The 24845-nt window shown below is 42.8% G+C and overlaps 1 protein-coding gene across 2 annotated transcripts in view; it reads right to left on the bottom strand.

Annotated features, from left to right (window-relative positions):
• The window catches only part of ABCD2 (ATP binding cassette subfamily D member 2), a 47918-nt gene that overhangs the window by 10173 nt on the left and 12900 nt on the right, over positions 1–24845 (bottom strand). For both annotated transcript variants that reach the window (XM_075428208.1, XM_009933769.2), the window contains exons 5-7: positions 24575–24669; positions 23064–23209; positions 4896–5041 (exon numbers count right to left, since the gene is read on the bottom strand). In XM_075428208.1, the coding sequence (XP_075284323.1) occupies positions 4896–5041; positions 23064–23209; positions 24575–24669 (387 nt within the window). The remainder of the gene's footprint in view (positions 1–4895; positions 5042–23063; positions 23210–24574; positions 24670–24845) is intronic.

Here is a 24845-nt window from a genome sequence, read left to right on the forward strand (position 1 = left end):
GTCCATGAACACAGCACAAATCTCTCTGAAGGTACAAACATAATCCTGGCTTTCAGAGTCCAAATTCCTTGCCCAGCTTCTCGTTACACGTAGCCTTTGATTGCACGTGGTATGATGCAGACGTGATGAACGCTGGATGTCACAGAAATGCCTTTTGCAACCCATGAGACAAAGATCATGTGTAATGTGCTGGGGCAGAGTAACAGCAGCAGAAATACATAAAGCTGTCAGTGGAACCTAGCGATAGCCTCATGATAGCAGCATTTAATTTTCTTGCATGGCTTCTTCTGTAATTCCTTTTACCTCAATTTTCTGAAGGAAAAAGCAAGCTAAAAAGGGTTACATCTGGGGTCTGTGTATCCTTCATCCCGGTGAATCCTCGTGCCTACAGGCAAGGCAGAGCATTCAGCTGCCATAAAAAGACACTCTTAAAAGTGCCTTTTGCAGATCTACTTTCTAATGCACCTTATCAGACACGGACTGGAGTGTTATAGCTTCATGAAAGAAGAAAGGCTACCACAGCAAACTCAGCCAGAGAGTCCACCTCAGGTGAGTTTCTGAACATGGAGGCCTCTCACACTGCGAATGTCCCCAGGCAGCTGTCAAAATGGAAGAGAGCCAGGGTGCCGGCAGGGTGAATCTGCAAGGTCGGTCCTTAGCTGAGGAAGGAACAAAGAGACCGTCGACTGCCTGAGCCCCAGATCAGCAGGACACTGCAGGGATTCATGTCTCTGGATTTTAGAGCCACTGGAAAAGCCAGCAGAGCACTCCAGAGTTCCTGCTGGTATCAATAACAAAAGCAAATCCATGGCTCAAATGATCAAATGGAAAAATTCTCAGCAAGAGGAAGCGTGCTTGTCTGTGTTTATACGTGGCCTAGCACAAAGGTTCCCTGGACAAGACCCAAAGATATGACAAATGTGCAAAATAATGAGGAATAATTATAATCTGGGGTGCTGAGAAACCATAAACAGGTTGAACTTGTTCAGTAGTGCCATCAGCCACAACCTGACAAGCCCAGTCATGCACTCAGCGTGCTGCTACACGTACTCATAGCTCCTCTCATGTGACAGGCTATCGGCAGCCCAACACTGCAACACAATTGACACTTGCTAAATATACACAGATTTTCAAAGCAGGTCAAAAAGGAATCACTCTGTCTACATCTACCACACTTCTCCACGCTATTACCCAGTTTCTGGACGTGCCTTTTCACCACCCGTGCTGCACACAACGTTCTTTGCTATCCTCATTTTGTACGAAATTATTGTTCTGGTAGAGCTAGCAACTTTGCAGGTGTTGATAGGGGCACCTTATTGATAATATAAAGGTAAGCAACAGAATGGCATCCCTCTAATATCCAGCAGGTGAGAAAAATATCAGTGTGGGATTCAGTGGGAAGGAAGTTCTGCCCCTAACAGCAAGGGGGGCTACCATCAACAGCAACTGCACTGGGATCTTCTAGGGCTTCAGCTCAGGGCCATCAGCAATGGTGGTGGTGGTGGAGAGGCAGGCGTTATTTTAGTGATTTTGGTGTATTCTGTTGCTACTGACTGAATAAAGTTTCACGAAGGTAACACAGAAGCTAAATGCCAAACTGGGCTACTTATTCGTGTAACTAATCTATTTACTTCTAACCAGGTCAAACCTTATTGCTAAAAAAAATAGAGGAATATCTAACATTGGCAGCAACAAGAACAACATCAGGCTCTTGTTGGCTACTTTACACGTGGAATCTGGTGACCGTTGCACTGAAGCAATGTGGAAGTAATTCAGCTAAAGACAATAAAGTTACACCAGGACAAATAAATTGAGTCAGACTTGCGCGTTTCTGGCTCCATCTGGCTTTTTCATAACAGCCCGCAGGGAACAGAACACAAAACTGGAAAGCATCGTATTATACACACATGACATTCGTGATCAATTAAAGCACAACAGGGTCATGCCTTCAGGAGCCTGCTGTTTGGTAGAGGCTTAATACTGCAGGGGACAGTTGAAATGGGAAGAGACAGAGGTAAGGCTCTGAAGGAGAAGGGGATCTACAGAAAAAATATTGAAGAATTATGTTAGATTTCTATAACTTCATGACTGACAGATAGTTAGCTCCATTCTTAGAACAGTTTATGGAAACAGTTCAAAATAGCATGGACATATCCCGTATTTCCACAAGAATCTGAATAACTAAAAATGGTTTCAATGATTTTTTTTTTTCAGATGTAGTACATCTTCAAAAAGTGCACATAACACATAAACAAAAACCTGATGAGAATTTTTCAGCAAAACTTATTCCTACTGGAAAATGCCAGTACTTGTCAAACATCACAGCAGTTTGCAAAAAGGAAAAAGACAGTTTGGGGCAAATCCCTTGTTCTACAAGATTTATATGGGATTTTTTTGTTACTTAAAAAAAAAAAGTTCCATTCTTAATAGAAATAATTTTAGTTTAAACATCTGACGAAGTAAAAGAATAAAATAACAATTAGAATAAAAATAAAACATTCAGCTATGTATAAAGAAAAATTTTAATTGTTCACTTTCAAGCAGTATTTCTCTGGCTTGCTGGTTCAAAAACCAGAATATGAGTCCTTGTCCCAGACTGAGGGAGCTCTAAAGAGCATGTAAGTATATGAAATCCACATAACGTGTCACAGAATCACAGAATCACAGAATCACAGAATAGTAGGGGTTGGAAGGGACCTCTGTGGGTCATCTAGTCCAACCCCCCCGCCGAAGCAGGGTCACCTACAGTAGGCTGTGTCATGGATTTCCTCTCTCCTCCTACCCTGGCACTTGTCTCCTGCAAATGACCAAGGATAAAAGGGAACAAGTAAGTGTATTATGGTCCTAAAAACTTCCTGGTATGCGCTAATCTCTCCCCATTTTCCGGCTTTGCCCACTTCTGCCATTTTAGATCGCAAAGCACCTAAGACACTTTTTTTTTTTAACATTTGTCTGTGTAGGCTTTTGCACAGTGTGCCCTTACCCTGAGTGGAGTTTCAATAGAGCACCAGTGAACCTTAACAGCATCCTCTACATTTTTTTAGAGATTGTGTGTGTCTCACATGCACGGTCTGATAGGCAGAAGAGCAAGAACGGGGTCAGCAATAAAAGAGGACTACTGTCCTCTGGCACAGAAAGCAGACCGAGGCTGATCCAAACCTGGCTTTTCATTTTGGCAATACAGAACAGTGACCCTAGCCAACAGCATCTCGTACGTGGAGCACAGTAACTGCTCCACCCCAGTTACATTACCCAGCTCCAGCTGCAGGGTTATAAACCACAGTTATGTGCATTCAGAGACCACTGGGGATATGGTTTTGGCCGCTAAGGGTCATGTGCTGTCCAGTACATCTACAAGTACCAGCTCGCTATGAATACACATTCCACAGCGGCTTCTTGCCACTGACAATTTAACTGCTCCTCCTTTTCCAGCTCCCCATTCCAACACATCTGCTTATTCTTCTGCAATCTGGGCACTTCACTCAGTGAAGTAAGTGACTCAGGAATACTACAGGAATAATTATAATGTCAGTGTAGGGAGTAGAGGTCTTCTCTGCAATTGTTCCGGTCACTGAGCTTAGCTCTCTGCCCACTTTTTCAGTCCTTGTGTCACAGTATCAGATCTGAATAATAATATGAATCAGAATGATGGCAGATTCTTGTCTTCTCTTGCAGCTTGAGGGCCAACAGTCATTATTACGTTCTTAACAAAGAAGCATTAACCCATGGAAAGATAAGAGTTTGTCAACAGGATTGTGAGGTGGAGAACTATCCGTAGGCATACAACTGCTGCTGTGAATGATCACTACTCCTCACAGTAAAATATGAAAAAAAGACACCAGATAAGTGTCCACACATACTTCAAAAATAAAATACACCTTCTGCCTGTTGAACAGAGCAACAGGGTGCCATCCAAGAATGGGGATTAAGACACTGCTTTGGGATTCCCACTGGCTGAAGCACTACTCTCTACTGTCAGAATGATCCTGAGAGACACCAAGCACATACATTGCAGGGCAATGCACCCGCAGTACCCTCTAAAAAACGAGCACTGACAGCTCGCAGAGAGAGGCAGGGTACATCCAGCACTCCCAACATCATCTCCTTAGAGGGGTTTGAAGATCCTCCTTCTTCTCTCTAAACGTTACCAACTTTGGCCTATGTCTGTTTTAAAAGCGTAATGATGGGGAGGAAATTCAAACTAGAGATTAGTGGCTAGTGGGAACAAAAGGATGAAAATTATTGCTATGCTTGCGACAAAAAAAGCCATTAAATGCTCCAGTTCCTTAGACACAAGAGAAGCCTTCAGCATCTTGACATTTACTGTGCCAGTGTATTTACACTATCCCCTGCTCTTAGGACAAACAACGCTGAGAACACATGGCAATTTAAACAGCAAGTGGTAGATGGCAACACTCCGCTGCCAGCCAGTGTTGTTAGGTTATTTTTAACTTCTTCACCCTGGTGGTGTGGTATGAGACACTCTTTCCCATTGCTGATCACACAAACCAGGGAGGTGAAAGCAGACCTGAAGCTCCTTTCATTCATATGCTTTCAAGTTGATGTAGTCGGTGACATTACAAGGTTTTAAGACAGGTCACATTTTCTAAGGAAATGAAGGAATATGACTGATCTTACAATACCATTAAAAGACTGGCCATTACAAGAGAACAGGGATGTTCATCTTGGGCATGGATTTACTGGGGAGGAGAGGAGCACTTAGATCTTCTACCTCCGTTAGCATCAGGAGCAACAACCCTGTGGCTGCGCAGCTCCCACAACTACAAAAGGTCTGGATCCAGTTTTGTCAGTTCAGTAAGTAAAGGTCAGTCACACTAAGAGACACATGCAAGGAATGAACTTTGTAAAGCTTTTTACAAAAATATGCAATTTACCTCCTTCTCTTTGAACTATGTGGTACAGATGAACCATATGCAGGATACACTCCAGATCCTGATCTTGGTAGCCTTTCTCATGCATGTCATCCACTGAGTCTGGATAGATGACTTGATCACGTAGCGTTCCAATGGACATGTAGGGCCTGAGAAACAATACAGAGAAACCGGTAATCTGGAGCTGGCTCCAAGCCAGTGCATCTTGCTGATGCTCTATGAGCAGAGTATAATGCTATAAACTCCACGTTGCTAAAACTGGATTGATCTGTGGGTGCATTGTGGGTCAATGTTTTTCTAAACTTACCCCAGGGACAATGTATTGTTTCCCTAACAGCTGATCACAGCATAGCAACAGGGGGAGTACTAGCATGAGAACAAAACGACAGATCAGGCAGAATAAACATCCACTTCATAGCCCATTCTGACCGCTTTCACTTGGAATCAGGGAAATTCTATGCTGCATTCAAGGTTTTGTACGCTTAGAGATTTAGAAGTCAAATTAAACACTCACATGTCAAAGGTGAATTGTAACAAAAACGTTGCAGCTCAAACTGCGGAAGGCTTCCATGTTGCAGCAGGAGACATCCAAGTCAGGCAGGGGCGCATTGAAAGCCTCCTGTGCACACTGCTATTCTGGACTGCAGAACTGGGCTCGGGTGTACCTTAGCTGGCTCTAGGAGCCTGTGTAACACCTCTGAATCGCGAAAAGGCATACATTAGAGAAGCTGATCAGCTTAACCCTCCCAGCATCAGCCTCCCTTTGCCAATCACAAGGCTGAGCTGCATGTGAAGCAGCTTCTGAATCACCATGTTCCCAGACCAGGTAATACCACCCGTCTTGCTAAAAGAAGCTGTCTCCACTTTGCAGCCAGAGTCCTCGACCACAGCCATGTCCCTGGGATGGCTATGGACAGTCTCCACAATGTCATGAGCTGTGCCCAGCCTTGGGTACAGCACAGGCTCCAAAAATCCTCCTAGCCTCTAAACAAAGTCAGCTCAAAGAACAGTTTTACAGCTCTCTAAAAGATACCAGGCCATTCAGGCTAGGGTACCAAAGGCAATCTAAGACACATCTATTTGACCGTCTCTTTTGCTGCTCTTGTTCTAAGGATTTCTTGTGAAGGACAAATACCTATCCTGTCCCACAGACAAGGCTGATAACCCTTGGAAGCTGAAAACAGCCCAGGAATGATCTGTGAGAATTTGAGTTTGGAGAGGAAGGCCAGAGTCAAAGCACAGTCAGGCTCCAGACTCCATCCTGCTTTCTGTGCCAAGAGTTACACTAACTCCCTCTGGGCTCATCTGCCAAAACAATACTAGTATTATTAAAGCTATGGTGCCAGGGGATGATGACAGAGAGGAGCAGTTAAAATTGGGCGAGCAACCAGGAGGCTTCCAGGCAGCTTGCTCTTGCCACAGAGAACCGCTTCCAACATCTCCACAGTGTGTTGACGAGGGGTCAGTTTTCTTCCCTGAAGAGCTCTGGACCTGCAAGGTGAGAAGGTCTCGGGCACGCATCTGAGGCTTTCCCTGACAGAGATGTGTAATACCTCAGAATTTCTTCCCTTCCCTTGGATGTGTCTCTGCAGAAGGGGTGGACCTACCCATTATTATTCTGAGAGTCCCTAAAATGCACCACAGAGTAATTTGAATGGATTCACAATACAGCAAATGTAGAATTCCACAGCTAAATCTGCAACCTGAACCGAAAGTCACATTCAAGCTGGCACCAGCTGCATTGGTTCTAGTGCTGCAGCCATCCATGGTGAGCTGCCCATAGCTAACTACCTTCACCACCAGCTGGCTGAGGGTGAGGTGGGCAGGAGATCTGAACTGCTCGGAAATATCTGGCCATCTCCCTGCTGTGCGCAGGCACCCAGATGAAGCAAAACCAGAACCGCAAGTCAAATACAAGCGTTGCTGCTCCTCTTGCTTATTGTTCTGCTTTGTGCTTATTGCGGGAAGAGTGTCGCTCTGGGCTGCTAGCCTAGCTATCAACACTAGCATCAAGTGCTGTGAACCATTCACATTAATGGGGATATTGCAACATCTCAACTCTAAAAATTATGTAACTTCATGAAGTAATGATATATTACATTCCCATAGTGCTCTCCATCTAAAACACAAATGGGCTTTACTTATTGTATATGTAGAAATCACTTCACTTGCTCCAGACTGCTGCCATCTCTGGGACAGAAGACAGCAACTCCACCTGGACTCACAGAAGTTGAGATCAGGTTGCGTCTAAGACTGTGTAATTTAGGTGAAGCTGCAGGTAACAGCAAGGAGGACAGAGTTACCTATCATGTAATTTGTCTGGGATTTAATACCTTAGTCTCGTGAAGTATGATCCTCTAATGACTAGCAGCTCCAAGACTTAACCTACAGCACAAGCGGGAAGGCAGTGCTGAAAAGCACCATGCCAGGACACTTGTTGCCATGCTGTTTATTGACTCACCAGCACCGCTTCCTGGTACAACTGGATTTTCCTTATGGCCTCCCATCTAAACACACCAGTACTACCAAGCACACCTCTCTGCACCTAGTTCATATAAATTAAAGCCCAGCCCGCAGTGGAATAGCAAACCACATCAATTACTGACTAACTAGAAGAGAGGGAGAATGGCTTATAGTGGTGGGTCTGCCTGGGAGGTGGGAGAGCATGTTCTGCTTCCCCCATTCTATCAGGTACCACCCATGTGCCTGAGGGGACAACTTCATCTTGCTTGGCATGTGATGGTCTCATCTGGAGCTCCAACTCTTGACAACAAAGAGAGGTACCTCTGTGTTTGGTTTATCCTCTTTATTTTAGGGTGGGGATGGATTGCCTCCCGGGGGTGTCTTCTCCCCCACTGGGGGACAGGGCTGAAACAACTAGCTTAGATAACTAACTTCTAAAGTGCTAAAGTTAGATGAGATGTCATCTAACTCATACTCTCATGATCTCACACTAAACCAGATGTCTCTGTCCATAACTTGAAGACAATAACCTCCTTACCTGCCATGGGTGCCACAAAGTCAAACACACCAAGACCTGCTGAACATCAGATGTTATCGTAATTGAGGTTACGTGCGTGATAGCTGGACATTAAGTAGTGAGAAGTACAGGTAACGGGATACAGCAACAGTGAAATTTTGGCTTTGCCAGTAAGCTCCTTGTCAAAATTCTGTTCTCATTAAATTTTTAGCTGTCCAAACAATAAACCCAGTCTTTTTGTCCTGAAGTAATACTCGAGTTTAACTGGACTTAATTGATTTCTGATGGAGCTTTTCCTTTCAGCCAGTGTCTGGGTTCCAATCTCAAAGAAAGCACTCTTACAGCCTCTGACAGCAACTCCACTGCTGTGCGGGGGTCATGTCTTTGACAGTAATAGCTCTGCAATTGTTTTCTTTCTTTCTTTGCTTTCTGAAAAAGATCCCTACACTGTTTTTGAGAGACAGGATTTAAGATCAGTAACCCTTTTTTAAAAGCTTTGGTATCAAACCTCCAGAAAGTGAAGAAAACTTACTGATTCGTGCCTGGTTTTCTGGAATTTCAAGGCATTTATTGAAAGGGACACTTTCAGTTCTCATAAACTGATCTGTTTTCAGTCAGTTTGATGGTTTTATTGCATCACCAATTTCTGTGCGGTGCACTTAGTGCTTCACTTTGCAGAGTTGTAACTTCATTGTGCTGTTACAAGCCATCATCCCTAGGGCTCCCCCTTGCAGTGCAGGCTTCAAAGAAAGATGATACCAAGATGCGCTGCACTCTGAAGCCTGTGGTATGGACAATTCCCCGGTGCCCTATTGACACATGACCTTGTGCACACTGTTGGCAAAATGTTTTTGAGAAATCCTATGCGGAAGAAGCGCAAGTGTTGCCAATGGTACGGTCTCTTTATTGTGGCTAGCTTTGGAGAGGTAGAAGGGGACAGGTGCTACAAAACACATTGGAGTACATACCAGTCACTTGTCTTTCCAAAAAGAGGACTTGCACCTTGGAGCTGCTAGGCTTGAAGAGGGAAGTATAATGCCAATGCAAAGGGATAGTAGATTAACACTGCACACTGTAACCAGGCAGTACTAACATCTACTAATTCACTGATGTCTTCAAGAGTAGAGGGCTTCGCTCTTTTGGGTGGCAAGTTAAGGAAGATGACTTGCTTAGATGTCAAGAAAGTTCTGTTCCAAAATCAGAACAAATCATACGCACTTGAAATGTTTACAAATACTACCCAAACAATAATAACTGCAAACACACTTGGACAGCAAATGGGAAGTCAGGTCCTGATTTCTCAGTCTGGGGCATGCAGATGAGTTCCAGAATCACAAGCTATGTGTTTTTAGACTGCACCTTCCATGGAGGAATTGTTGATCATAGCTGTGCCAAGGAAGGCGAGGTGAGCTTTGGACTGTACCTGGAAGCAGTTCCTTGGAAGGGTCCCTTGGGCTGCCACGTTGCACTACTATTCTCACAGATACACAAAGTTATGTGGGAAAAGCTTTATTTTTTAGAAAATTATATGTAATGCAACTATAAACTCTTGACTGGCCCATCTTTTAAGTTTCTCTCTCTGGCTGGCAAGATGCCTCCCTAATATACCCAAATAGGAAAGAGAAAGGGGAACATTACACCTGAGATTCTCCATTTCAGATAAATTGCAGCTCGGATTTTTGAAGGAGATTAGGGTGGTTTCAGAGTGCAATCCAGAGTGCTTGCTTTGACATCTAAAATAAAAGGTAATCCAAATTTAGGCACCTCTATTCAAGATTATACTGGAGCCCAAGCTCCATGGAGGTATCTTCCTAGGAAACTTCGAAGACCTTAAGTGTTTGCACTGAAGAATCTCCAGTCCAGAAAGCTAAGGGCACAGCTCATGTCTGCAGATGTGCCTAAATGCTGTCTAATTCCCTATATGGTCCAGTACAGCATGGAATACGAAAGCAAGAGTTTTAAGTCCAGCACCAAACCCTACAGCTACTAGAGATGCAAGGTGAGGGGGTGTATGACAAGCTAACAGTTACCAAATCTCTTCCAAGAACTGGGTTCAAGCTAAGCTTTTCTCAGCTTGCAGGACATCAGATTCCTATTTTTCTAGGCTAGTGTCCAGGCTAAAGAGGAGTCAAAGGGAAAGCACCTTCTAATCTTCCCACTGAAGCAAGGAAACTGTTGCCAAGAGGCAGGCGTCACGTGTCTGAAGAGACAGTTATTGGAAAGAGCCTAATTATGCACTGTACCAGTCAGAGTCCTCAACTGGAAGGAGGAAGACTTTAGTACCTGTCCTTGTGCCATATATTATTTGTTATTCCTTTTTTTCTTAATGCTCTTTAATATAAAATGCAGTAACTAGCCTAATCCTTCAGCAGCATTGTAAAAGCATATTAAATAAACATTATTTAAGGTGCCTGCTCTCAGGAGAGGGCTTAATATAGATAAAGGGGTTTAAAGTTTAGCGCTCAGTTTGGCACCTGAGCTTCAGTAAGAGGCAGTTCAGACACATATTTAAATTTAGAGATTCCTATGGATTAACTCTAGGTGGCTCCCTTTACCTACCACACAAGTTTTTTGAATAATTTTCTAAAAGCCCTAAATCTCTGCCCAACTATCTAGGGAATCCACCTATATTTAAAACTTTCCATCACCTTGCTGATGCCAAGGTTCTGATTTTTAGGTGCTGTAATACCTCAGCTGGAATCACTTCAACAGAACTCCAGCTTTTGCCATGCTTCTGATTTAGGTCAATAGTAAAAACGCCATGGTTTTCAGTAGAAGCAAGGCTTGATCAAGAGTGATGCTCAAGAAATGCCAGCCTCCACTGAGTAAAGTGATCTGGATTCCCAGTAGTTCTTTGATAACATTAATAAAATAAACAGCAAAAAACTAATGATGGCACCACCACTACAACTTCGAGAAAATAAAATGTCTTGAATGAATGTGAATTAAGTTCTTTCTGAGTAGTGTTGTATCCACTACTCTCACACATAAGGTGGTATCACCAGAGAGTTAAAAAATAATAAATAATACAATATTTAGCAAACTGTTAAAAAAGCAACAGGCTCAGTTTATCACATTGTATCTAGTTCAAGGGATTTTAGGACCAGCTAAAGTTTCAGCAACGCTTCTAAAGATATAAATAATTTATATGTTTAAAATATCCTACACTGAACTCTCCTCTCCACTCAAACAAAACTAGCCATGAACATCCTCTAAATATTTCAGACAGATCAGTTACCAGAGGTGAATGTAATCAGCTTATAGCCATTAACATAGTTAACAGGAAATGAAATGCACAGCAGGAAGGACTGCATTCTCAATGCATATAATTAGAAGCTGATATCAAAGGCTGAAAAAATCACACTAATCACTCTGTGGCTTTCTTTGCGAAGATGCTATGTGCATGTCTGCAAGAAAATAATCTGGGAGGAAATAATAAGCAGAAAGGTAAAAGATGCCTTTAACTTAAAGCGCTATTCATGCTCAGGTGTCACCTCATCTCATGATTTACTCATTCTCTATAACCAAGATCACTTACAATATAACTAGAACTCATCAGGTGGCATAAAAGTTTAAGGTGAACAATTCACAAAATTATCCACTTCAGTCTATTTGTATCTTGTGATACGCAGAGACAACAGACAGAAAACAATGACAGATATATAATTAAAAACAAAACCCAGACAATTTCTACAAAAGATAAGCAGCTAATGTAATCTGAAATAATTATACCTCCTGCAACGAATCAAATCAACCAGCCAGACAAACAAAGGAAAACTACTCTCCTTTTCTTAAACATCCAATTTTTGCAGGCCTACTCTTTTCACTCTGGCAGTCCTGATGATAAAAGGATTATTTGGACAGATGATCATGAATATCAGTGAACTGAAGAAAAAGCAATGAGCTGTTCTGGACACGAGCCTAGCCTGCCAGTCTCACCAGGCATACCCCAGCCCAAGAGGTGTTTCTGATTTTTATCACAGTGATGTAACACAATGAGCAAGACAATTTTTCCTCTTTTAGAAAGATCCCAAATTATTAATGGTTTTGTAAATGAGAAGGGACATCTTCACAGAGTGTAGACAGTGAAGCCTTTAGAGCAGAGGCTGCTTCTGCTCTCTGTTTCTATAATGCTTAGTTGTCCATGGCAACATTTTTTGCATGCAGTGGGATAAGAATATGCAAGTAATACTGGAGCAACAGCGTGTTGCCAGTGAGACACCCTGCCAGCAAGTGGGAAGTCACACACTGCACTGACTTCACTCTCTAATCCTGTGTGAAACATTGCATTGCACAGGACAGAACATGACAGCGCAGAATACAGATATGCACCTTGTACCGGGATACGTGGAACATTATTACAGCCATTTTACAAGTGTTACAGGTACCCGAAGTGGCCACAAGGGAGCTGTAGTTGTCTCTAGCAGAAACTAAAATTGATAGGGTATAATGAACGCAAATCGCTAGAAAGATAAACAAGACTGGAAGAGCCTTTCCTCTTGGGAAAGACAGGCTCCCATCTAAGCTCAGCTACGGCACACGTGCTGAACTGCAGAAAGAAACCCACCTGCTACAGGCTCCCATGAGACCATGACGTAATGACTCAAAAACAAAGAGCTGAAAATCCAGCGTTCTGGAGACTACTCAGCACTATTTGCAGAAGATCACCTAAAAGTTACTCATCCAAGCCTGAGTTAGGCACCCCAGGCTCTCTTTGTAGTCAGTGGAGTTCTCAAGTGAACTGGTACCCCCAGTAGGTCTCATGCATCTTAGATGTTTGTCCTAGGACACAGGATGACAGCTGCGGTGGTCTGAACTGGAAGACTATTGTGCATTCAGGAGCTAGAAATCCACCTAACAGTTGACCTGAGTGGGCACAGGCCTGTGCTGTACTTTGCTGCACTGCGTTGGGCTGTGCTGCACCTAGAAACTGGCCTTCAGGCCTGTGCTGTGCTGCACTTATCACTTGGCTGCAGGATCAGCTTTGTTGGCTAATCATAACAGAGGAGCTTGCAGGCAGCTCCCACTTGGCATCAGCAGTTACGCCACCTGTGTGTCCTTGTCTTTATCTTGAAGTGAAGCAGCATGTTCTCATGCTAACATCCTTTTGCTTGACAGTGGAAATGATAAATGGAATTGTTCACTTCTAAGAAAATCCTATCAGACCGCTAAAGACCATAATGCCAATGAACCTTAGCATGGATGGGATCAGTACATCATGCCATACTGTGACTAGAGGTCATGTGATGCTGCACAGTGCTGGGTTCTGTATAGGGTTTGCGTGGCAAGGTTGTGGCAGCAGGGGGGCTACAAGGGTGGCTTCTGTGAGAAGCTGGAAGAAGCTTCCCCCATGTCTGATGGAGCCAATGCCAGCTGGCTCCAAGGTGGACCCACCCACCGCTGGCCAAGGCCGAGCCCATCAGCGACAGTGGTAGTGCCTCTGGGGTAACATAATTAAGAAGGGGGGAAAAAAACAACTGCATAACAGCATTTGCAGCCAGAGAGAGGAGTGAGACAATGTGAAAAAAACAACTCCACAGACACCAAGGTCAGTGCAGAAGGAGGGGAAGGAGGTGCTCGAGATGCCAGAGCAGAGGTTCACCTGCAGCCCATGGTGAAGACCATGGTGAGGCAGGCTGTGCCCCTGCAGCCCAGGGAGGTCCATAGTGGAGCAGATCTCCACCTGCAGCCCGGGGAGAACCCCACACCAGAGCAGGGGGATGCCTGAAGGAAGCTGTGACCCTGTGGGGAGCCCACGCTGGAGCAGGCTCCTGCCAGGACCTGTGGGCCCATGCAGAGAGGAGTCCACGCTGGAGCAGGTTTGCTGGCAGGGCTTGTGACCCCGTGGGGACCCACGCTGAAGCAGGGGCAGAGTGTGAGGAGGAAGGAGCGGCAGAGACGTGTGATGAGCTGACCACAACCCCCATTCCCAGTCCCCCTGCATCACTCAGGGGGGTGAGGTAGAGTGCAGTTGAGCCTGGGAAGAAGGGAGGGGGGGGGGGGGGGGGAAGGTGCTTTAAGATTTGTTTATTTATTATTATTCTACTGCGATTTGATTGGTGATAAATTAAACTAATTTCCCCAAGTTGAGTCTGTTTTGCCTGTGACAGTAATTGGTGAGTGATCTCTCCCTGTCCTTAGCTCGACCCTTGAGCCTTTCACCATATTTTCTCTCCCCTGTCCAGCTGAGGAGGGGGGGTGATAGAGCGGCTCTGGTGGGCACCTGGCATCCAGCCAGGCTAAACCACGACAGTCCCTAGCATCCGGATGGGACGCAGTGCCACAAAGATGATGAAGGGACTGGAGTATCTCTCCTGTGAGGAAAGGCTGAGAGCTGGGACTGTTCAGCCTGGAGAAGAGAAGGATCAGGGGAATCTCGTCAATGTACATAAATACTTGAAGGGAGGGTGCAAAGAAGATGGAGCCAGGCTCTTCTCAGTGGTGCCCAGGGACACGACCAGAGGCAACGGGCACAAACCGAAACACAAGAGGTTCCCTCTGAACATCAGAAAACAATTTTTCACTGTGAGGGTAATCAAGCACTGGAACAAGTTGCCCAGAAATGTTGTGAAGTCTCAATTCTTGGAGATATTCAAAAGCTATCTGGACATGGTCCTGGGCAAACAGCTCTAGGTGGCCCTGCTTGAGCATAGGGGTTGGGCCAGATGAGCTCCAACTTCAACCATTCTGTGATTCTGTGACTATCTATGCTATCAACTTTTTCCTTATCGCTGATAAAAGTAATATTAATTAATGCATTGCAGAGTTCAAATACCTTTCTTACTGGGATTGACAACGAACATTTTCCTTGGTGCACTGCAACAGTGAATCACCCTGCGGAGGTTGACAGTTCACTCATTTCAAAGTTCACACAAGGATGCCTAACTTCTAACTGCCTAAATGAACGTAGACTAATTCTACCTCTTGTGCATGAGTTGAAAGTTTATTGTTTATTGTTGGGGGTAGGGGTTGAACACTTGTATAAAAAAATAGCTAATAATCTTCTCTCTGGGAGGTGGGTAGTTACTAGTGAATACTACATTGTCTCCAGGAAATGCAGAACAGAATAACCATGCTGAATAATATTTTTAAAAACACAGTGAGTTGGAGGAGGGACAGCAGGCGAGATCCTCAGCCTGCAGGCAGGCAAACACGGGACTAGGCCCTAAGAAAGGTGTCTAAGTGAGCAGACCATGGAGAGGGCTGAAGGTCCAATTCACCTTGGAGCTGGGACATAGTTCTGGAGCCCAGGACAGAGGGGCAGGCAAAAGGCAGAGCCTATAGTGCACGGGAAGGACTACCACCTTCTCCTCAAGAGGGAGGTGTTGGCTGCATCTACTATGTGGATACTTAAAAGCACAGGGCACTGTAACTAGAGTTTCTGATTGAAAACTATAGTAAGGAGGAGGAGAAAGGACTTCTTCCCAGGGAAGATGATACAGTTGTTATTAGAGCTTTCAGCTGTCCTTCCCTCACAAAAAAAGCATCCTTTCAGTCTTTTCATACCAAGCTTTTTATGTCAGGCAGGTTTTGTAGTTTATTTTTTCCCAGTGCTCACAGTGCTTCCCAGTGTTATGTAGCCAAGCTGCTTCTCATAATTTGATATGCATAAGGCATTTCAAACATGCTTTTTGACATTCCTAGGTAAAATATTATTGGAATAATAAACATTTGCCATTTTGCTCATCTGTCAAAGATCCTTTGCTGCGCAGTTGCAATGTAGGGCATTAAGCTGGAGGTAACTACTCAAGCTGCACACAGTAATGGCACTTCTCTGCAGAAACTAGGTCACCTAAACGGAACCACCAGATTGCTCCCTAGCATCCAAGTTTGTCCATATCACTGCTAAGTTACACAGCAATCTCAGTTAACCTGTAGGTGAATTCATACCCCTGGCACTGCAATCAAAACTAAATTTTAAAGGCAAGTGAGCTGTTTGAGCAAAATGAACCTAGCACAGATTAAATAGATTGTCAATTGCTGGATGGATCCTATAAACATCAGCCATGTACTCAGTTCTTATAATCTCTTTAGTGACTTCATATTTATAAAATGTTTGTCAAGCTTAACCTGACAATGTACTTAAAAATTCAAAGCCTAGTTTTGCCAGCTTTTAAATGAAGTTCCATAAACAGTCTGGCACATACATGGATGCCTGGAAAGGCAGTACATGCAACGCACAATTATTGGTGCTGGATGAGGACTTCTGATATTCAAAATCCCACAAAAAAAAGAAAGTGAGGGGTGGAGGCATTCCAAACTTGTGCTGAGAAGAACACGATGTCCAAAATACGTTATGAAACACAGAGCAGCTGATTGCCAGAGATCCTAGTAGAAATATTCCTGCAACCGGGCATCCTCACCAACAAGAACTTAGCTCTTCCGTAACACTGAGGAAAGCATCTCAAAAGAATGTAAATGGAGGAAGCTCTGCATATTAGTGACACCCACTTTTGTGCAGGAGCCAAAACAAGATCTATCTTCTTAGTACTGAAGCAATATTTAAAATAGAAGGGATGCTGCTTTGATTACAAGAATGGATTTCACCTTTTCGTTGTATACCTATCATGGTATTTAATCAGCCATGCAGCTGACAGCACTTTAACATTATTGCCCTGTCCATCTGTGACTTGGTAGGAATGCACGGAGCTACTGAATGGATCTTAATCCTCTGAATGTTCAAGTTATTTTGTGGATCACAAATAAAAGGGACTTGGCTTGCACCAAGTTAAGTGACCACATTGTGCTTTAAGTGAGCCATCTCCCTGCCTCTTTGGTATATCCCATAGCCACAGCTTTCTCCAGACAGGCCCCTAGTCTGAAGTGACAGAACAGACTTCTAAGCTGTGCTTTAATTAGCTGACTCTTGTGTCTGGCCAGTAAGGAAGGCACATTGCACAGCTAGAGAGGGAGTATCAGATAATCCATAAAGCCATTTCCTACCTCTGACTATTAGCATAGGTGAATCTTGTTCACACTGTGCTACCAAGAGGTACTGTCATTACTCGTGATCAGTCAACACACAGACCTAACTAAAAACCTTCAAAGTTCACAGCTGTGAGTGAGCCTTCAGTGGAAATGGAGAAGTCTCCCAGTGATCCTGGCAGGCAAAGCTTCACCTAACCCACAGGGCAACTAGACAGGAACTTTTCTGTTCTAGGTGAGACAAGACAGGATTTCCTTCGGTCAGGAAGCAGAAGTGCAAGCATTTCCATACAAGTCCCAGTAAGATGGAATGGGAAAAGCTGTGCTCTGGCTGAGGGGATAGCCCAACAGCCCTCTCAGATGCAAGGCCACACTTTTTAATGAACAGCAGAATACTGAGTTAACCTGTCTTGAATTGATTCATTTCAAAAAAGAAAAACGAAGATACAAAGTAGCAGCCAATTTGTTAAAGCAAACCTATATCAAAATAGCATGCATAACTGAAGTATGTTATATTTCGTGCTAATGCTATTTACCACAGACCTTTCTCTCATCTGTCAGATAAGTGGTGAACTTTGGAAATCAACGCATTTGAAAGGAGAACCACGAACTTGATAACAGTAAGTATGACAGATAGATGCAGCGCGCAGGGGAGCAGATATCTATATGGCATGGCATGAACTGATGGCAAAGTACTGAAGGAACAAGTCAATGTGGCAGTGCACTATCAGCAAAATGCTGAAGGGCAATGATAATTGCTAGTGCGGTGTTGGCATGTGCGGTCAGACTACAGTTTAACTCCAGCTGACCCAACTAAGGGACCATAGTTAAAGACAGAGCAGCATGAGCTGACAAGAAATTGGGATGTGCAAAGTACCACACAGCACAGAGACATCTGAGCCAATTCAGATGAGATGAGGCAACAGAACTTGCATAGGCACATTTGCACAGCACTTCACTTCGGCTACTCCTCCAACAGACCACACGCTAACAAGAAAGTAGTCTAATACAGAAGAACCATGTATATATATACTAAATATGCACAGAGTTTCATATGTAATATAGGGTATCTGAAAGTGAACACAACAATTTGCAAGATTAAATTGTTCAGGTAATCAAGAATTGTCTTAGGAAACAACCACATTTTAATGACAGTGGCCACTACTAAATACCTCCATGCTTCAGATAACATTTGAATCATGCTATGATCTTCAAAGTTTCTTCTGCTTATAATGTAAAAAAATGACTTTTATTTTATCACTTTATTATTTATATCACTTAGATCTGAAATATTCTTGCCTGGTTTTATGCACATGATGAATATCCTTGGACTACTTGAGGCAAATCATATCAGACATTTGGATTACCCAATAGAGCTAAGGAGAGGAAATATATCTTCGCAGCTGATGCAATTTTGTTTAGTAACCAAGGATATCTTTAGAATACAGCAGAAAAAACACCAGACAGGAAGAGACTTGTAAAGGAACCCCAGATAAAGTACCTGAAATAAAGCAGACATATGCAGAACCAAACAGCTTAGGAGGGCCAGATAAATCTTTAAACTGTTGCGTTCCATACTGTCCCAGCACTAATAAGAAGACAACAAGATATAGGTATATAAATCAAGATACAGGTATATAAATCTTAAACAATGAAGAACAAACAACATTTGATACTAGTGCATCTTTGGTTGCCTCCATTTTAGCATCTGACAAGCCTGGTGTTGAAGGAAAGAAATGTTAGAGATCTACTTGAACGAGCAGTACAAAGAGAGAGAGAAAACAAAATTGGACCATCACTGTGACTGCTGAGAAAGTGGTCAGGGTTGGTCTTCTACCAGAACGGCACACAGAATTACAGAGAAACTATGCATATTTCTGGAGAAACACACGCCTCTCACAAAATAAACCAAATTACAGTAGAAGCAGGCTGCAGAGACAAACAGTAGCAATGGACCAGGAAAAAGAAATACAGTGGATTAGGAATTACTCTGAGCTCCATGAATGTGAATCAGTCCTCAAGACAGAGGAAATGCTGATGGACGTTTTAGGTATGTGATGTGCCAGTAAGACTCGGGAGATGTGATAGAAGGTTATGGAACCAACAGAGACTGCATGAGACATTTCTCCATGTGAATAAGACAATAAGACACAACTTGCACAAAATTATTAATAATTTATATCAATAACCCAGCGGTGATTACAGCTTTACTGCAGCTTTACAGTGCAGAGACACTGAGGAATATTCCTGTAGTGTTGTCACGGAAACCTGCAATATGTAGCTGTGTGATTCTACTGGCGTTTATATCAAACGAGGGAGAACTAAGGACATGAGAGCCAACACATGCATAATCTGTGTTTCTTTACAACTGAAAGAGCTGAGAAAGTTGGAGAGCAAGAACAGCTGGAGTAAATGTTAGAAGGAATTGTGTGCTAGAGTTCACTAATTCCACAGAGATGGACTCTCCTCCCATGCTTAAGACTAACAGAGTGGGAACAGGGCAGACTGGAGAAATCAGGGTACCTTCTGACACACTGCTGATATACTATGAAAGGACTGACTGCTTCTTTAATTCCTTAAGTGCTACATACACATCTTGTGGTCATATCTTTCGCATCGCTACTCATGCTACCCACTACATATTTTTGTTAGTTGTTTTATTATTTAAAATGATGTTTCTGAATTCTGATTTGACTCATGACTCCTTACCAACTACAGCACCCCATAAGCATTTATTTTTCATTCCTGCTACCTTCTTGACAAGTTAATTAAAAGAGGAATGCAAAGAGGTGGTAAACACAATGAAATCCACTTTGCAAAAGAGGGACAGAGAAGTAGAAGAAGGGGTAGGAGCACACACTGCCAGTTACTGAGGCTCCAATGAGATGTGACAACATGTTGAGTTGTGACCAGTTCCTAGCACTGATCCATGATTGAAAACAAGCTGCTTCTGGCACCAATGTGATGCTGGACTGCTTAAAGCCTCTCTCTCTTCTGCTCACCCTTCTCTTTAACAGGCCTGTCACGGACAGCAGCAGAGCCACACTCACAGAAATCCCCAGGCTTCCCTCTCCCTGCCCCCAAAAAGGGCAGGTTGTCCCATCACCATCCACCAGAACTGTGACTGATAAAGGACAAATTCTGCATGGCCTGGCCCTATAGAAGGGGAGGGAAAAAAAAAATCTTACAAAGATTCACAGTAAAATCTAAAAAAAGCAGTATAACGATGCTAAGCAATCTAAAAAGATAAGACGACAGGGACTCTTCAGGCTCTGTTTTAAAGCCTACAAACTGCCAAGTAAAGCTGACTACAAATCATTTGCTGTGCTAATGAAATTTAGAGCATACAATGAGATAATTCACTTCTTAATAAATCATACTTTTGTGTGCCATTTTTGAACTCAGCAAAGACACATGATTTCCCACGCATTTCTGCAATACTACGCTGGAACATTACAAAGAGAGATGAAAAAATAATCTTTTCAGTGAACTCCTATTTACTGTGGAGTATTTTGTTACTTAGTAGTCCCTGTATTCTCCACCATTCACTGCGTGCAGACGAGGTTCCCACATTTGACTCAAAGAGGACTGATGCAGAATTAAATTCCGTGACAGGCACACAGGAATAAGCTCTTACCAGGCTCAGTGGTAACTGTGCCCACCCATGGAGAACCATCTCCCATGTTCTTAGACCAGAGACATAATGTATACACTTAAACACAATGATGTCATTCTAATTCACTGTTCTGACAGACATCCACCAATTCAAGAGCCTCCTGCTATACCACAGTTTTCACCTACCCACCAAACAAAAGAGTGAGGTAGGTTGAATCCAGGTGATACTGTCCTACCACCTCCCAAATCCTGTCAGTTCAGAACATAGATTTTCCCTAAAGTTATGCTGTAATATATATATGATGAAATGTAGGCAGGGCACTATCTTTTCCAGTCTGCAGTTTCAGAATTATGTCTAAAAAAAACAAACAAACAGAAGGCAATACTGACCAAGCAGCAATTTACACAGTGTTAACAAACAAAATGGTTGCACCAGCAGGACCTCCCAAAACAAGCTGCTTTAATTTCAGGACTTCAGAACAAATTATAAACCACTACAGAAATTCTAAATGTATTCTAGAGCCAAGGACAGGCAAAAAAAAAACCCAACTGAATGCATAATTCTTTAGGCCACAAATAAATCAACTGTTAGAACACTCCGAAGTTGAATACAGGCAGAAAAAAAAAAGTCTGGACCACATAAGGCACTGCACACAAAAGGCCTAAAGATCCGTCAGATCTCTTGCAAATCTGGCCCAAAAATGTATAATTTTCAATTTAAAACTGAACCTCCTTCAAGACATTCTTAGTGTCTCAGATATTCATCCAAGACTCTGTAAGCCCAAAAAACAAATCCATTGGGCAAAAAAAGCGCTTTGGGATCCTCAAGGACATCCTAACTGACAAATCTGATTGACTGCTGCCCTATACCAATGCCTTGCAGTCACAAATCCCTACCATGCTCAGTCTCACAGTCCCTTTCCAAATACAAGACACTTACAAGTGACAGGCCAGACCTCTGAGCCTACCGAACCCACACTGACAGAGCTGAACTGTCCCCCCAAGTAGACTTCAAAATCTTCAGCCACAAACGAGGTGCAGCGCATTTGTAGAAGAGCCCTCTCTGTCACTCACTGTCACCCCATTTACCCAGACACTGCTCTATCCCTTGGGAAGCGAATACCTCTGTACTGCCTAAAAAATCCTTGAGAAGCGCAGAGACCACACAGAGCGAATCCATGGCAACGTCACTTAGATGTCCTGAAGACACCACGGCAGCACCCTCTCTCCTGGGGGACGCTGTTAGGATGGACTGCATACGAGTGACACCTTCAGGGCACACGGCAAAGACGATACGCCAATCCCTACACGGCTTTGGTCACAGAAGGCTGCAAAGACGCTGGTTGAGTCTCAGTTTCTGACTAAAAGTTTTGTAATGTTCCAAAGAAGTGGTGTGCTGGACAAACTCCCCCAGCACTGCAAAGTTAGGGGAAACAGCTAACAAAGATCCATGGTTATGGAAATGAAACCCCAGCAGATGCGATTCAATCGTTTCAGCCAGCACCCTGGCAAATCTGCCTGAATGCAATGCGAGTCTGTTTGCTTTCACAGAGTTAAGGGGGCATAAGTAAAGGGGAAGGGCTGTAGGCAAGCCAGCCTCAGATGTTGATCTGAGAGGGGGCTGGGATCACATAGACGACAGAAGTGGCTGAAACATCATGATCTTCTGCAAGAAAAATATCCAGAATAGGTTTTGTTCTGCCTAAGAATAAAACTAATTTTAAGAATGTCTCGCACAATGAGAATTCTGACATTATTTTGAAAAACATTTAATAAAGCATTTTGCTCCAAATTCCTGAATGAAACCATCGAGTGGCTCAGGAAAATGACAACGGCTATCAATAAATTATACATATATTTGAAAAAATTATAGGTAAATGCTCTTTGCTATCTTCACCTGCAGCGAGGAAAATCTACTCATCACTTATTATCTTCCATTCAGCTTAATAGCTTGTACCTTTCAAACAAGACTACAAACTGTACCATGAATACTTCTTTTGCCCATGGGAAGAAACGAACTACAGAAAGCAATCAAAGATTCTCAGTGTTTGGTTTTGCTTTTGCAAAACAACCTAGTTAGAAGTCTCTAAGGAGATATTCTAGAATCCAATGCACTAAATTATGTTCTAATAATCCAATAGCAAGTCAGAATACAAACAACGCACAAAAAAGCCATGTTCCCTTTAGTGAAATGAGCACTTACTATTAAAAAGGCAATCCACAGTTAATATTGGATTGGATTCTGATCTTCTAGTGTAAAAGTTGACGTTTTGAAAATTATTTTGAACAATTCAAAATTTAGGAGCCAAAACACTCTCACTTGTTTTGATCTTTGGCTTTAAACTGAAATCAGAATTAAGATCTATTAGGTCTATTTCAAATTTGTTTCAGATTCTAGTCTGTTCCCATGATCCCAACCATCCAAGACTTTAGCCAGCAGGGGAACATAGGCTTCACCACGCTGGTATGTGAGCCCTTTTTAATGACTGAAGATTTGCATCACCCACGAGAAGGGATCTCTTTTTTCAGCACTCTACACATAGCTGAGGTTCCGCTTACCACCTTTTAACTTGGCTCTACATATCAGATTGAAAACGAGAGAAGCGGGGTCAAAACCAGAAAAAAGGTATCACCTTGAGCAAAACACGTACCTTTGTGGTATATAAAACATGTGCTGTGGAGGGGGTTTGTAGAGAACTCCTTCATACACAGGCCACAAACCACTTAAAATTCTGAAGAGCGAACTCTTTCCACAGCCATTGGGTCCCGTGATTAAAAGATTCATCCCCTCCTGGACCTACCATAGCAATGAAAATGCAAAGATGTTAGCATGCAGTATACATGGCACAAGGCAGTCTAAGTCTCCTAAAGGGAGTTACGTGAGCATTTATATCAAATTATCAACACATTCCATTAATTATCTGCACATATTTATGCAACTGTTCTGGAAACAGTGGCATTAGATATAACACACAGGCTGAAATAATGAAAAAAATTTCTATAATGTCTGAGTAGTTATATAAACTACACTGATTATATCACAATGTCAACACACCACAGTCAGAATCAATAATTCAAATGCAGATTAGGTCCAAAGGTGTTGATGGCATACAGAGAAGCGCTACGCCCATCAGTGATATTAATTTAAGCTATAGGAGCCAGATCAAATGATTTGGAAAATTTACTTCACATTGTCCTTTCCTGCTTAAGTACCAGCGTTATTTTGGCTGTGATGCACTTGTTTTTATTCATTTGAATATTACCCTGTGTATATATGAGTGTATATTTATGCATAAACACAACGCCATTGTCTATGCTTTACATTAATATATTTACTGTTATATTTTCTGTTGGTTTTGTCTCTTGAGCCAAATAAGTAAACATCAATGTCTCCTTGACCATAAAGTCATAATTTTACAAATCTGAAATTCCTACACTGAAGCCATTTCAAGTTTTGCCATAGCTAGGACCCTGTCCTCCTAGTTGCTAATTCCTACACACCAAGAGGCGGCAAGAGGAGCACTCTGCTTCAGCTAAATTAAAGGACCTGCTGGAATTATTCATGTTAGTGTTCTGACAACTTCAACTATTTTTTAAAATAATAACACCTGTACTGGAACATGAAGTAAGGATATATATGGGAGTAAAAGGTCATCCACTAAATTTCTGAGCAGGTACCGACTGGTATCTGGAATAGCTTTTCAAAAACAATACAAGTCTATACTGAGTAAAGACTAGACGGTTGGGCTTATGAACTATGCTGCAAACTATTAGTTAGTACTGCTCTTTGTGGTGATCAAGCAAAACTACAGACCCAATTTTTTCACTGTTGCTGTGAACTCAGACTTTTAAAGGAGCCTATGCGAGTAAAGCATCCCAATTCAAATGAAATTAAGTAAAGATGGATGCAGACTTCTATATATGCCTTTGAAAATCCCAGGTCAGTTTTTCACCTGGCAACAGCACCAGAAATCCTCTCTTCTCTTTCTCTGAGCAGGATAAACTACGTACGTCTGCCTCTATTGAGCTACTATGCCTACCTTTCTGGACTTCCCATTTTATCCATATGCTCCTCCAAGTACTTAACATAAGGTACATGAATTCTGTCCTGTTTATATTAATGTGACGGCAACAATCAGAAGATTCTTGTATATCATCTTACTTTGAAGTTTAGTCTGGAAACCACCACATCGCCATTCGGAGTAATAATAGGAACATTTTCACAAATAATTCCATGATCAACATCAATAACTTTCCCTAGAAACAAAAGAAAATAATAAGAATTAGAGATTGTGAAACCCTGCAGGAAGCAATGATATGTGACAGTCTCTGTGCATGGCTGAGAAGTACAAACTGGTGAGTCTCAAACAACTCTTCTATGGGCTCCAGGTTCCCCTAGTGGAAAATCTGGATAATAAACCATAGCTAGTCAG

The sequence above is a fragment of the Opisthocomus hoazin genome, chromosome 8 (genome assembly GCF_030867145.1).
Source record: "Opisthocomus hoazin isolate bOpiHoa1 chromosome 8, bOpiHoa1.hap1, whole genome shotgun sequence".
Classification (NCBI taxonomy): Eukaryota; Metazoa; Chordata; class Aves; order Opisthocomiformes; family Opisthocomidae; genus Opisthocomus; species Opisthocomus hoazin.